Source organism: Leptonychotes weddellii, chromosome 4 (genome assembly GCF_054177405.1).
Source record: "Leptonychotes weddellii isolate Sample4059 chromosome 4, ASM5417740v2, whole genome shotgun sequence".
In the NCBI taxonomy this organism is placed as follows: Eukaryota; Metazoa; Chordata; class Mammalia; order Carnivora; family Phocidae; genus Leptonychotes; species Leptonychotes weddellii.
Genome location: NC_138372.1, coordinates 15,443,139 through 15,457,680, shown reverse-complemented (window position 1 = coordinate 15,457,680; position 14,542 = coordinate 15,443,139). Strand labels below are relative to the sequence as shown.

Here is a 14,542-nt window from a genome sequence, read left to right as displayed (position 1 = left end):
CTCTCTCTCAAATAAATATACAAATCTTAAAAAAAAGAAAGAAAGAAAGAAAGAAAAGAAAGAAAGAAAGAAAGAAAGAAAGCCTCTGTAGTGGCCGGCCTCAATACGTTGCCTTGAAAGAGGTCTCAGGTCATCAGGTGGGCCGACCCCGTTCTGTTTGTGGGATCGAGGATGGTCCCTTCATCCCTCTGACCCTCAGTTTGATCCTCTGTAACTGGGTGTGATGCAACCTATCTCCCAGGATGAGTGTGAGGCTTAATGAGAGAATGAAAGGGTCTAGTCCAGTGCTTGGAACATAATAGGTGCTCAATAGATGCTGTGCCTTCCCCATCTCCCACTGTGTGGCTGTCACGGAGCTGGGCACAGAGTCTGGCTCTCCAGTCACCTCCAATCAGATAGAGTTTCTGCTTTCAGAGGTCATTCATTCATTCATTCATTCAACCAGCATTCAAGCAGCATTTCTGAGCACCTACTGTGTGCCGGGTGTTGGGACACAGAGTTGAATTAGACCACTGTCCTTTGGCCTTGAAAAGTTTATTTACTCATTCATTCAGCAACATCCACGGAGCCCTACTGTGGGTTTTGGCCTGGTGGGGGTGGCGTTGGGGGTAAAAGTGAGCATTGCTGGTGGGGGAGGGGACGAGGAGGGGTGAACCAGCCCCACAGCTCATGTCTCTGCGTCTGGGAAAAGCAGGAACCCGGAGAAGATGCTATTGGCACCTTCCATGCCCAGCAGGGAGTTCTTGTCTGTGGCCTGCAGGAAGACGTTCTCCCCCTCTTTCAGCTTGAGGACCACACCGCCCGTGGTGACCTGGAAGGTGTTCTGGACGTAGTCGCAGAAGGTAACCACCTTCTCCATGCGCTCCCGGCCCCGCATGAGGTTCACGCACAGATTCCCTCGAGAGCTGGCGTGGTAGGTGAAGTAGTAAATTCCGGGCACGTTGCAGGTGAACTTGCCACTTCGAGGTTCATAGTTGCGGTTCTCGTTGGTGATCACGCGGTCGAAGCGGATGGCCTGGTCCCGCCGCAGGACACTGTTGATGGTCCTCGTGGCAGAGAAGGCGATTTTCTGCGTGGCCTTATAATACCCTGATTCACCCTTGGGGCCGCGGGCTCCAGGGGGCCCTGGGGAACCTTTGGGGCCAATGGGGCCCTTGGGCCCTACTTTGCCTGGTTTCCCAGGAGTCCCTGGGTCTCCCTTCTCCCCATACTCGCCATGGTCTCCAGCCAGCCCTGGCAGCCCTGGAAAAGGAGAGACAAGAGACATGATGGGCTAGGGATCACTGAGAACCAAAGGAAAGAGCCCTGGGCTGGGAGGCCGGGAGTCTGGCCGTGTGACCTTCGACATGTCCCTGCTCCTTTCTGGGCCTCAGCTTCCCTGTGTGGAAGAGGGGGTGTGGGGGGTCTCCTCTCAGCCCCGCTTTCCTGACAGCAATGGGACCTGACGCCTGAGGCGGGAACAGTGGTGTCTCCTCAGGGAAGGTGCTGGGCCTGCACTCCTCACCAGCTCATACAGTCTCCCTTGTTCTGGCCTGGAGCTGGATAATGAATTCTTGGCCCACATGCTATCCCTCCTCACCCCCTCCCCCAGGGCAGACGACTTTACTCAATCCCGACATTCCTTTCACTGGAGCCTGGAAGTGGGCCCTGGAAACCTTCTCACGGCCACTCCAAGCAGCCGCTACCCCTCTGTTTGGCACAGTGTGAGAGAAAACCTCTTTTCCAGGAAAGTGGTGGAGTATCGTGGCTGAGAGCATGGGCCTGGGGGACAGACAGATGTCCTGCCACACCTGCTGTTATTAATCGTGTCACCTTGACGGAGTCACATTCTCTGGGGCTCAGCTTCCTCCTCTATAAAATGGGCATGAGGATATTTTGTGGGATTGTGAGGGTTACTTGCGATTATGTGAGGACAGCAGTTGGTTTTGGTTAAATGAACGAATGAACTACATTTTACGGGGTGGGGGGGTCTTGGTGGGAAGTCTCATTTGAACCCTGTGACAACCCCACAAAGAATCTGCCCATGTTTTATAGGTAAAGAAACCGCATTTCAGAGAGGGGAAGCCACCCACCCGGGAGACAGCCTGGGGTTCTCTCTCTCTGCCTGGAGTTAGGGGTGAGAGAGCCACGGTCTGGTCTCAGCCTCGACACGGACTGGGCTCCCTTGGGCAAATCAGTAGCCTTTCCAGACATCAGTTCTCCAGGCTGTAAAATGGGACTTGGAATTCCCTCTTCACAAAGTCATTGCGGAGTGTTGGGGTGGGGGGAGCTTGGCAAGCTGACGGATTTGCAGGTGCTTTTGCGATCGCTTGGGTTGGCAGCTGTGACCGGGGAGGCAGGAGGTGGGGCCTTGCTCAATGACATGAGCATCTCTCCCCAAAGCCTGCAGTACCTTTCTCTCCCTTTACCCCTGGGGTCCCAGGTTTGCCATTAGGCCCCGGTGCGCCGGGGACGCCGGGAATGCCGGGGATGGCCGGATGTCCGGTACAGCTGCTCTGGGCCCAGGAGACATCCGGCAGACCCAGGACCAGCAGCAGCGCCAGAACGCCGCCCCCGGGGGTCTTCATCACCGCCCCGTCTCAGTTACCTCCTGCAAGGGGGACAAGACGATGGAGTGGGTTACTACCATGGAGACTCGTAGCATGGGTTCAATCATTCATTCACCCCTTCACGTATTCACTGAGTGTGTCCTTTCCACCAGACCAGACCCCGCGCTGGGTGCTGGGGTAACAACAGATATGGCTCCTGCTTTCATGGGGCTGGCGGTCTTAGGGGAAGGCGGACGATAAACAGGTCAACATACAAGTAAAGGGAAGTAGTGAGAGACTGTGCAGAGCTCTCTGTAGGAAACGCAGGGGTGCTTGGAGGGAGAGGGAGAGCAACTGGGGTTGAGGGGCAGGTGGATGGTTTTCTGGGGTGGGGGGGGCAGCGGGCAGCCTCTCTGAGAGTGGCATTCAGGCTGAGACCTGGAGGTTCAGGAAGGGCTGGAGCAAGAATGTTCTGGGAGGAAAGGAAGCAGGGGCAAAGGCCCAGAGATAAGACAGCGCCCGGAGTGTTGAGGCCCCACAGGGAGGCCAGTGTGGCTGGAGGGGAGTGAGGGGTCAGAGGGATGAGGGGTCAAGGTTGTGGTTCTCGGGCTTTGGGTTTTCTTGCAAGCGTTCCTATTCATTAGAGTTTCTGAGTTCAGAGTTCCTGTGCTGTTTCCACAGTGGGCCACTTTACATCCTCAGAGCAGCCCTGCCTGGAGGAAGCTCTTGTTTTTATACCGAAGAGGACCCTGAAGCTCAGGGAGACCCAGACACTTGCTCAGGGTCATACAGGAAGGACTGTAGCCAGGACTCAAACCCAGGCCCGTCTGCCTCTGAAGCCAGCTTCCCTGCCAGCACACCAGGCCGTCTCTGCTGATGGAATATTCTCAGGTCCCTCCAAAGGCCTGGGTAAGAGGGAAGCGCAGGCCCCTTCTGAATCCCGGAGAACTAGGAAGAACTGAGCTGTCTTGAGCTGGTCAGCACAGCGAGCTCCCCATAGCATTAGTTCTCAAGACAGAAGGGACCTCAAAACTCATCGAATCCAACGTTGCTTTAAAAATTTGAGGTGACGAGGCGCCTGGGCGGCGCCGTCAGTTAGGCATCTGACTCTTGGTTTCGGCTCAGATCATGATCTTGGGGTGGTGAGATCGAGCCCCACGTCGGGCTCTGCACTCAGGGTGGAGTCTGCTTGGGATTCTCTCTCCCTCTCCCTTTCCCTCTCCTTCTGCCCCTCCCACTCCTGCTTGCTCTCTCTCTCTCTAAAATAAAATAAGGGAACCTTTAAAAAAAATTGAGGGTCATTCACATAATAAAAATTTAACCTAAAATGTTTATTTTTGCGTAATACCAGTTCCCATTCTTCCTGGAGGTTTTACAAAATGACGGATTTGACAACTTCAATAACCCATGCATTGGGCACTTAGCCAGGCTCTGGGCCAAACACTTTATGTGCCGCTATCTCATTTCCCGTGGTCCTTACCACAGCCCCCCAGGAAAGCAACTGGCTTTCTCCTTCTCCAGACGGGGACACTGGGTATTAGAGAGGATGGGAGCCCCGTCAGGGTTACGTGGCCGCCTTGTGGCTGGGATTCCAATCCACGTCCACTGGATCTTAAAACCCACAGGGTGTTCCCATTAAGAGGCCGCTGAGCTTGGTGGTTCAAACGTGGGCTTTGGAGTGGACAGGCTGACAGGGGCTACTGTGCAGTGACATTTTGAGCTGCGCTGGGTATGGGCGGCCGCTCAGTGGAGGAGACGTCTATCCTTACTGCTCAGCAGGCTCGGCGTCAGGGGCAGTGGTGAGAGGCCCGGTGTCAGAAGGATAGCAATGCTACCAGGGGTCGAATCAGCCTCTGCCACGTCTGGGTGAGGGCCTCAGGCAAGTCGCTTCTCTCTGGCGCCTTTCCCCTTCCATTAAATGGGGATAATACTAATCTCTGCCACGTAGGATTGGTGGGAGGACAGATGAGGTAGGGCCTGACATGGTGGAAATGCCAAATGAATATTAGCTTTTTTTGTATTATCCCCATCATCCAAGAATCCCCAAGCTTTGGGATATGACAGAGGATGGTTGGAAAAGTATAAAACAGGATCCAGCCCCCTTGGGAGATGGGGCTCGGGGAGAGGAGGTCTCAGGTGGAGGCAGCCCAGGAGTGGAGAGCTCCAAGCAGGGGGTGGGGGGCATGAGGGCAGTGGGTCCAGACCCACCATGAGACTCGGGCTTCCTGGGGAAGCAGGAGGTGGGGTGGGGGGGTAGTGGGAAGATCCGGGTTCTGGCTCATCTCAGGGGCCACTGAGTCTCAGATTTGGGTAGGGACCTAGGATTCATCCGGTCTGACCCCTGTCCCTGCCACCCGTCACCACTGCAAGCCTTGCTCCTCACATCTTTCCCAGGTCACCAGTCCTCCCATCTCCTTCCAGCGCCCAACAGTCCCTTCCCACCCCTCCCCAACTTGGAATCAGGCCAACTGGACATTGAAGTCCCCCTCTGCTTCCAGCTCGCTGCATGACCTCAGGCAAGTCCCTTAACCTCTCTGAGCCTCTCTAGCTAAGCTAACTTCTACCTGTCAGGGCTGAGGATTAAATGAGGTGGAGTCTAAGAGGAATGAGGTCTCTTGTGGGGTGTCTGATCCCATCCCCTCCTTTACAAACATGAATTGGTTCACTCAGTGCTAACTAATAACTAATCTCAACTCCACCTACAAGTCAAATTCTTTCCTTGAAAGAGTCAAGCTGAGCTTTCTCAGCAGACCGAGAGGACATGAGAGAAGGCAGGTGTTGGAGAAATGCTGGGCTGGGTGGAGGGGGACCTGGGTTCTAATTTCATCTCTGCCTCTGACATATCTTGAACCAGGTCATTCGCTAAACTCTGGGTGAGCTTGGCCTCCTTCGGGGCTCCCAGTGCCCCTAAAAGATTCTATTACTCCCAGAGAGGGTCCAGGCTGAGAAAAGTTACATGCCTCGCCCCAGGTCACCAGCATCTAAGAGACAGGAGCAGGACTCAGCTTGAGTTTTGGTGGCTCCCATGTTAGGCTGCCTCCCATCACTTGGGGCCCCGGATAGCAGTAGACTCCCAAGCGCATCCCCAGGGAGTCTGACTCCCCAGGTCTGGGATTGGGCCCGGGGATCCACACAGTTAATCGCCCCCAGTGGCTCTGAGGCAGGGGACGCAAGGGCTCCCCTTTGGAAATCATCACCCTCTGCCATATTGGTCCTGCTGGCCAGTCCCCCCAGGCGCCGAACCCCATCCTCACCTGGGAACCTGGTGTCCGGTGATGCCGCTGGGCCGGGCAGCAGTGGGGCCAGGAGCCAGGTCCTTGCTGCTCTCAGGCCAAAGCGGAAGTCCCATTCCCCAGAGATAGGAAGGGCCTTCCCCAGACAGCCCCCACCCATGGGCCCAGCAGGACGGCCCCCTCCACTCTTAGCCCATCCAGGCAGTTTCAGGTCCCATTTCTGCAATCTGGAGGGGTTTACTGTAAATGGGGAGGGTGGTTGTCCAGTTTGGTTTCGCCAGCTCAGCAGCTGTTGGGGGAACAGGCTGTGCTGGGAGAATGTCCACAACTGGTGATTTGCGTGCCAGGGCTCCCGGCCTTGTGATCCCCTCCAGCAGACATGGGTGTTCCTCACTGAAATGAGAACATGGCTGGCCTGATGCCTGAGCACTGGATTTGGAGTCAGAAACCGTGATTCATATTCTGGCTCTGCCACTCATGAGAGAGCTTGATTCCTGAGGTCTCAAATGGGGGCCTAAATGTTCTCCGCCAAGAGGACTCGAGGGAGCCCCAGTTTCCTCTGCTAGATGATGGGACTATAATGACAAATGCTCTGTAGACGGCACAGGGCACTGGGGGGCTCATTTGCGATCGTGGAGGAGAAAGTGGAGCATAAACTAGAAAGTACAAGGCACGTGTTAATTGTTAATTCCATGACATGTCTCAGGCTTCCCTTTTCTGGGCTCATCTTCTCTGCCTTCTTCCCATTCTATACTTGCCCTGTTCTCAGAAAATTATCTAGTAATGAATTTTAAATGCAGTCATTATTTATTGAGAGCCCTTCCTCTGCTTACAGCAAGGCTCAAAGCTGATGGCAATGATGGGCACAGGCATGGGCGTATTGCTTGCTGATCCTGGAATCACACCAGGTCAGGGCTGGAGACGGGCTTGGAGGTCAGCCAGCTCATTCGCCTCGCCTTAAATATGGGAAAACTGAGGCCAAGAGAGGAGAAAGTCATCACTGAACAAATGTCTATCACGAGCCTCTCCGTGCTAGGTGCTGGGCGCAGAGTCACAGGCAGGTCAGCCATGGCTCTTGTCCCCATGGAGAGTTTCTTCTACTGGGGGAGACTGGCGTTAAACATCGAATGAAGCAGTGGTCTCATGGCCTCTGCAATAAATGTCAGAGAAAAGAGGGGACTAGGAGCACCTGGGTGGCTCAGCTGGTTGAGCATCGGACTCTTGGTTTTGGCTGGAGCCCACACCTCATACAAGTGGCAGCTGCAGGACTCAGAGACAGGCATCCCTGGCACCAGGGTATCAGCCAGCTTGCTGAGGCTGCATCTAAGGCAATATGATGCTCCTCGCAGGGATGGGTGCCCCTCACAAGGATGGGTGCCCCTCGCAGGGATGGATGCCCCTCACAGGGCTGGGTGCCCCTCACAAGGATGGATACCCCTCGCAGGGATGGGTGCCCCTTGCAGGGATGGGTGTGCCTCGCAGGGCTGGGTGCCCCTCGCAGGGATGGATGCCCCTCGCAGGGCTGGGTGCCCCTCACAGGGATGGATACCCCTCACAGGGATGGGTGCCCCTCACAGGGATGGGTGCCCCTTGCAGGGATGGGTGCCCAGCCAGCGCCAGGAGCTGCCACAGGTCAGGAGGGCCCCACTTGACATCTGTGCTTGGAGACAGAACATCTTTGGGCTTGTGGTTGCGGATTGATGGAATTTAAGGGTTACCTGCAGTGGGTATTAGGGAAAGAAGAGACTAGTTTGGTAAAGCCAAAGGGTCTCTGGGCTCGGCCAACTATAGACTCGAAGGGACTCGGCCTGGATGAGGAGGGGAAGACAGTGGATTCTGAGCAGGGAGAAGGGTAGAGTTCCGTACCACTTAGTCTCTGAACCCATAAAATTGTAAATTCGTAGGTTGCAGGTCCAGGGTTCTTCTGAAGGTCCCCAAGGGCCGCCTGGGCTTCTAATTCTTTGGTGGCTGATGGCAATGAGAAAAGGTGAGTTTGAACTTGGGGTTCAAGGAGACAGCTTGAGACTAAGAGCAGGAGGCAGCAGGGAGGGGAGGACGGGCATGGGCTTAGGAATCAGCCTCTCCCAAGTTTGAATCCCAGCTTTGCCTTGGTCTAGCTATGTGGCCTCAGGCATATTTACTGGCCTCAGTTTCCCCATATATGAAGGGAAGGCATGGGTTGTGGGGGGGCCAGTGAAGTAACCTGGCACATCCAGGGCCCAGCCTTCTGCAGGCCCCCCATGCGAACCTGGGGACAGTGTTATATATATGAAGAGAAGACCGAATTCTTTGAGCCTGGGTGCATGGGAGCCATGCCTGGATCAGGGGCCAGGAGTGGAGGGGTGTCTGGGCCCCGGCCTCTGAGTAGGAGTCAGCTGCTCTGCCTTACATCCCTGGCACAGAGGGGATGATCCCTACCGAGTGTGGGAGAAGAGGCGTACAGCTTCTCAAAATTCTGTGGTCTAAAAGAGATTCCTTGAGGCTTGGGGTGTCTTTTTCTTCTTTTTATTGATTTTATTTATTTATTTTGTTCGGTGGGGGAGGGGCCGCATGAGAGGGAGAGAGAGACTGTCAAGCAGACTCAAGCCACCCCTTGGGGCGTCCTATTCTTGTTCCTGTCCCACCTCCACTGCTCCTCGCCTGCCCCCCTTCGAAGCCCTCGCCGGGTTCCCCTCAGCCCAGCAGACAAGCTGGCATTTTCAAAGGCCTGTCTCTCCTGACAAAGCGAGAACAACAAGGAAACAATTATGGAAAATAAAAATGGCACAAAAATTGTCGTTTCCAAAGTACAGGTTTCTGATCTGACACCGTGGTCTACACAAATGGTGTATTGATTTTTTTAAACAAAAGAGAACTGAGAAGAAAGATGTATCACTTGGGGCACTGCTGGGTGGACTGCTAAGTGGCTGATGGAGGAGAGCCGTGAGGGGTGGCCCCGTGACTGGCCCTGTCCCTGCCAGAGGCACCCCCTGACCCAGCCAGCGTTCCTAGGCCCTTGCCTCTGTTTCCACTCTGTGTGTGCATGCGTGTGTGTGCACACATGATTTTGTTGTACCACCAGATTTGGGAACCTAGGCTCTAAAAAGTCACCTAGTTTGTGATCCAAGGCTCTGGAGGGCACTGCGGGGACACACACGGGAGAATCAGGGAAGGTGTCGTGGAGGAGGTGATCTTTGTGTTGACCCCTGACAGTTGAGTGTGTATTATCCAGGTGGATGGAGGACTAGTGTGAGCGGGGTGAGGGCTCTGCAGGATGAAGAAACAACATGGCAAAGGCGGGAGGGTGTGGACTGGCTCCTTTCACAAACAAAGGAGCCAGAGTGGGTGGAGCTGGTGGTGGGGAATGCAGTGGCAGCCCCCGTGGGTCAGTGCCTCTGTGAGCTCCGTGGGGTCTCGTGGAAGCAGGCTGAGATCCCAGCCAGGCCGGGGCAGGTTCTCCTTGGGTCTCCGTGGGTCCGAGGCCGGACGGGCAGTCTGCCCGGGAAAGTTACACTTTTTATCTTTTTTGAACTTGAACTGTCAACCCTTCTCAGGGTCACCACAGTGAACGGGCTGTGGCTAGTGTCGGGCCTCCTGGTCCTCCAACAAGGATCATGCCAGCTGGGCCCAACCGTCAGGAGCCTTGCATGGAAGCCTGCTGGCCTCGGGGCAGCACTCGTTTTCTCTGAGCTCCTGGGGGCTCCCAGAGTCTGTCAGTTGTTTGGGGTGAATCAGACAACTGGGGGGACAGATTCTCTCTCTCTTACTGGCCCATGCCCATCTCACTCATTCATTTACTCTGCTTTTAGTCACTCATTTACCCACTATTAATTCATTCATTCGCCCCAACTAACTCATTAATTCGGCACCAATCCGCTGCACTTCTGTTCTTGGTCTACATTGGGCTTACCTGAGCCCCAACCCCTCCTGTGACAGGTGCAGCCACAAGTCAACATAGGTCGGGGAATTCAAACACTCCCGTTTACCTGTGAGCATGGATAACTTTAATGACAGTAGCACCTCTCACCCAAATAAGTGACAGCAGATGGCCCACTGGGGACCTCTTGCGGCCTTCCATCACACTCTCCCAAACGGCCACAGGACACTGAGTGTCTCAACACTGGTTGAGCCAGTGTTGGTGCCAACCTTTACTGAGCACCAGCTAGAGGCTCTGTCTAAATCTAGAGCCCGCAGATGGCTGCGGCAGGTGCAAAGCTGAGGATGAAGAGGCCCGCTTCTCCGAGAACTTGGCAGTGAGAAGCCTGAGCCGTGCATATTTATCAATTTATTTATTTATTTATTTCTGTATCTCCTTGCGTTTCCCAAGACTTGGTGTTGTGTGTTGGGGGGGGGGGGGAATCCATTGACAGTATTAGAAGGTGTTGGTTAAGTCTCAAAGCAGTGACTCCTGAAGGAGCTCAGAGGAGGGAGAGAATGTGGGGCAGGGGGGCAGGGCGGGCTTCCTGGAGGAGGAGTCCCTCAGGTGGGGAGAATGGCCCGAGCACAGCGGTTCTTGCAGGGAAGCTGAGGGAGGCGGGACGGCCCTGGGGCTGGAGCGGGCCTGACCGCCCTAGTCAGGGAAGAGCAGGAAGCCAGAGAAGACGCTGTCCGAGCCTTCGGTGCCCACCATCCCGTTGTAGTCGTTGACGGCCAGCCACACCTGTTCGCCCGCCGGCAGCCTCAACAGCACACCGCCCGAGCTGACCTGCTTGCTGTTGGACATGTGGTCACAGAAGGTGGTCACCTTGGCACCACTCCGGTACAGGTCCACGCACAGGTTGGCCGTCTGCGACGTGTGGTACACGAAGTAGTAAAGCCCCGGGACTTTGCAGGTGAACTTGCCGGTGCTCGTGTCATAATCCCCCTGCGGGTTGGTGATGACTGTGTTGAACTTGACCAGGCTGTTGGGCCTGGGGTACTGGGCCGTCTGCCGTGTGACTGTGAACACGGACTGGTGCTTCTGCTTGTATCTGCCCTCCTCGCCCGGCTCCCCTGGGGGTCCTATGAGCCCGGGAACCCCTGGAATCCCAGAGGTCCCCATGGGGCCATTTTTCCCGGGAAAGCCAGGTGTGCCGGGTTCTCCCTTCTGACCCTTGGGTCCTCGTGTTCCAGGGATAGCTGGGATTCCTGGGGAGAGAGCAGGTGGGAAGGAGGTGATGGGGCAGGAGACAGGGACCCTGGGGGTGTCCTCCAGGGGACATAACACCAGAGTTTAGCCTCTGGAACCTCCTTCCCCAGATGGACTATCACCTGGAGTCCTGCCTCCCTATGGACTTGCCCTCTGACCGTGGCTAAGGTGGCTCCCCTGTCGGTCGGCCTCAGTTTCCACATTTATGATGGGGAGGGTGAGCCTAGCCAGCATCAGGATGTGTCGGAGCTCGTTCTAACACGATTTTGTAGCACGTAACCAACCCCTTCCCCGCAAACAAATGTACCTATAATTTTGTATTATTTTTTAAAAGAGGGCCCTCAACATTTTATAAGCTTCAGAACTCCACAAAACTTGTGTCCGTTCCTGAGACGGAACCACCCCGGACCAGCTTAGCACGCGGGAAGCACTGGATGGAGCCACACGGAAACTGCCCCACTAAGGGGTTGTTGTCTCCCCTGGCCCCATGCAGCCCCCCAGAGCCCCTTATGACACCTGGGCTGGTTCAGCTTCTCTCGTGGTACAGATGAGGAAACTGAGGCCGGAGACTCGCTCAAGGCCAAGCAGCCAGTAGGAGGTGGAGTCAGGATTGGAAAGTCAATCTGGCTGAGTCCTAGTCCCAGAGAGTGTGATTCTTGTGACAGCCCTGATTCTCTGAGCCTCTGTGAGATTTTTCTCCCCTTGTCCAAACCGTACTCATCTTTTAGGGCCTGGCTCTAGTCTCCTCTTGCCGGAAGCCCTCTCTGGCCAAGCCTACCAGCCCTCATGGCCGCTTCCTCCTCTGACTTCCTTACGGTTGGCTGTCTGTGCCGACCTATTTGTGACAGATCCTCCCTCTATGGCTTTGTGAGCCTTTTAGGTCCTGGGGTTAGGAGAGGGGGATCAGGATCCAATGGACCTAGGTGAAAGCTGCCTGACCCTGGGCGGGTGACCTCCCCTCCCTGAGCCTCTGCATGACCAACTGAGGAAAGGGCGTAATAGAACAGATCCCAGAGAGCTGCTGGGAGCTTGGAGCGGGACAGTGAGCATTCCAGGCACCGCATAGGAAGTGCTCAGGAAGGTCAGCTCCTGGTGAGGCCTGCAAGGTGTGCAGGGCCTTGTCTCATCCTTCAGGGTAGCTTCCAGCAACTGATTGGGAGGGGGAGGACATGCCGTGGGGAGGGGCTTGACAGGCAGTGCGGAGGGTAGTGGCTAAAGGCATGGCCTTTGGCGTAGGACAGGAGTCCACTGTGACTTTGGGTAAGTCGCTCAGTCTCTCTGAACCTCAGCTTTGACATTTATAAAATGGCCGCCAGGCACTTTTTTAAAAGGATTTTGGCCACAGTTTTCTCACTTGTAAGACAGAGTTAACAATTTTATCTACCCCATAAGGTAAACATATGCTGAGCATTTGGAACCATGCCTGGCATATAGTAGGGGCTCGATAATTGGTTGCCATCGGCCACCCTAGGCCACGAGATGGCCAGAGGCAGCTGTGCAGGTGAGTCTGCCGGTTCTCGAAAAATGGCAGACTTGGGGGCCTCATTTGGCTAACCCTGAATCAGAGAATTCCTTCTGGAATGTTGGCAAAATTCCATTCTAGTGCCAGGAGTGAAGATGACAGTGGGGAAATTCCTAAGGACATTCCTCATCCCTGGCCTGCCCCCACGCCCCCGCCTCTGCCGCCCCCCATCACCTCTGTCCAACCTCACCCCAGTCTCACCCACACTGGCTCCAGACACACCTGCATCCCAGATATGCACCTTCTGACCGAGAAGGCGCCCCCAGACTCCAGCGCTTGCCCAGCACCCGCACCCCCTCATGTCCTCAGCCCCCTTTGCTCACGCTAGGACTTGCTCATCGTTCTGCAATCCTGACTTCTCACTCCCCATGCCCCCAACTAGGGGGATGGAGGTGAGCACAGATCTCCGATAAAAACAATACCAGCTATAACATGCACAGCGTCTGCATCCCCGAGACCTTACCGTGTGCGCGGTGCCGTTTTACATTTCAACTTGTTTAATCATCCCCGCACCCCTATGCACTAGGTACTACCATCTCCCCATTTGACAGATGAAGACACTGAGGCACTTCGCACAGGGAAGTGGTAGGGCTGGGATTTGAACCCTGGCCATCTGTGTGTTGTGGACACTCACTGTGTGGGCCCCACCCCCCAGAAGTCCATGCTGCAGGGCAGGGGGTAGAGGGGCTGTAATCAAAGAGCACAGCACTTTAGGGCGCCTGGGTGGCTCAGTTGGTTAAGCGACTGCCTTCGGCTCCGGTCATGATCCTGAAGTCCCTGGATCGAGTCCCACATTGGGCTCCCTGCTCGGCAGGGAGTCTGCTTCGCCCTCTGACCCTCCCCCCTCTCATGTGCTCTCTCTCATTCTCTCTCTCTCAAATAAATAAATAAAATCTTTAAAAAAAAAAAAAAAGAGCACAGCACTTTAGAGTTTGCCAAAGGTCTTCAGGATCATCTCCTGTGATCCTCCCTGCCACGTCCTGGCACGGGTGCTCTTGTTTGCTCCCTGGTGTCAGACAAGACCCTGAGGCACAAAACTGGGGAACAGGGAGGACCGAGTCCTGGGCTCTGAGAAGAAATGGGCTACACCTGCCAGGAAAGCTGGACTGTGCTCTGGGAGTCTTGCCAACAGGTCGCTGTCCTCCTCCCCCCAGCTTAGCCCCAGATGGACACTTTGCCCACTGTCCCCAGGCCTCAGGTGACCCTTTCCCAGCAGGCCGGCAGACTCACCTGGCTCACCCTTGGGCCCCGGCCATCCATCGTATCCATCCTTCCCGGGGGCCCCTGGTAGGCCTGGCATCCCGGGGATCCCGTAGCAGCCTGTGCTGGCCCGGCTCCCAAGTGGCAAAGCCAGCAGGAGCAGCATCAGGTTTAGTCCAAGGCGGGGCCGGGAGCTGGACCCCATGTCCATCCTGGGGAAGGATCTGGGTGGGGAGAGAGCTGAGTTGGCCCACCCAGCCCCTCATCCACCCTCCTCACTCTCTTGTTCCCCAGGCCGGTCCTTCTCAGCCCCCCGGAGCCTACCTCCCTTCCCCAGGCCCCTTGCCCCTTGGGGTTTGGGACTGCAGGATGGATGGGGGATGGGACCTCTTCTCTGAGCCCAGGCCCTTAGCTCTCAGTGATGGGGACCCTCCTTCCTCTCACCAATCGAGTTGTCCCCATGTTTCAGGGAGGCGGTAGGGGGAAGCTGCCATTTGCCCTCACCTGGGGTTGGGGGGGTTCTTGGCCTCACCTGGGGTGGCAGGATTCTGGTCTGGTCACAGAGATGTCCTCAAATCTGCTTCCCCTCTCTGGGGCAGGAAGACACCGTGTCAGAGTAGACACAGCGAGGAGGGCCCACAGCAGACTGGGCGGCCCCCTCCCCTCTGCTCACCCTGCCCCCAATCCCACATCCCCTTTCCCATAATTTGTCCTGACTCAATACTTTCTTTTGGGTACTGAGCCCGGCTGACCGCAGCGATGCCCCTGTGTTCCCCACCCTAGGGTCATGCATGTCTGAAATGAGGAAATGTCCACTGCCCCGGATCTGCTGGAGGGAGTGTGTGTGTGTGTGTGTGTGTGTGTGTGTCCAGTTCAGCCCAACCCCATTTGTTGGGATTTACTGTGCCTGAGACAGCTGTTTTACAATGTCCCTAGGAGGAAGTTATAACCC

The 14,542-nt window shown here is 55.7% G+C and overlaps 2 protein-coding genes across 4 annotated transcripts; both read right to left on the bottom strand.

Annotated features, from left to right (window-relative positions):
• Positions 1 to 515: 515 nt before the first annotated feature.
• On the bottom strand, positions 516 to 5,940 carry C1QB (complement C1q B chain). The gene is made up of 3 exons (XM_006738279.3): positions 5,783 to 5,940; positions 2,393 to 2,590; positions 516 to 1,242 (listed from the first exon to the last, which is right to left on the bottom strand). Exons 2-3 carry the CDS (start codon positions 2,565 to 2,567, stop codon positions 668 to 670), a joined length of 750 nt encoding a protein of 249 aa, XP_006738342.1. The 5' UTR covers positions 2,568 to 2,590; positions 5,783 to 5,940; the 3' UTR covers positions 516 to 667.
• Positions 5,941 to 10,014: 4,074 nt separating this feature from the next.
• C1QC (complement C1q C chain) lies at positions 10,015 to 14,280 on the bottom strand. Of its 3 annotated transcripts, none has more exons than XM_006738278.3 (3): positions 14,123 to 14,280; positions 13,621 to 13,814; positions 10,015 to 10,867 (listed from the first exon to the last, which is right to left on the bottom strand). In XM_006738278.3, exons 2-3 carry the CDS (start codon positions 13,799 to 13,801, stop codon positions 10,311 to 10,313), a joined length of 738 nt encoding a protein of 245 aa, XP_006738341.1. In that variant the 5' UTR covers positions 13,802 to 13,814; positions 14,123 to 14,280; the 3' UTR covers positions 10,015 to 10,310. The 3 variants fall into 3 exon arrangements, with proteins under 3 accessions (XP_006738341.1, XP_030889373.1, XP_081673818.1); XM_031033513.2 differs by having other exon boundaries at positions 14,095 to 14,228; XM_081817692.1 differs by lacking the exon at positions 13,621 to 13,814 and having other exon boundaries at positions 14,123 to 14,231.
• Positions 14,281 to 14,542: the final 262 nt, after the last annotated feature.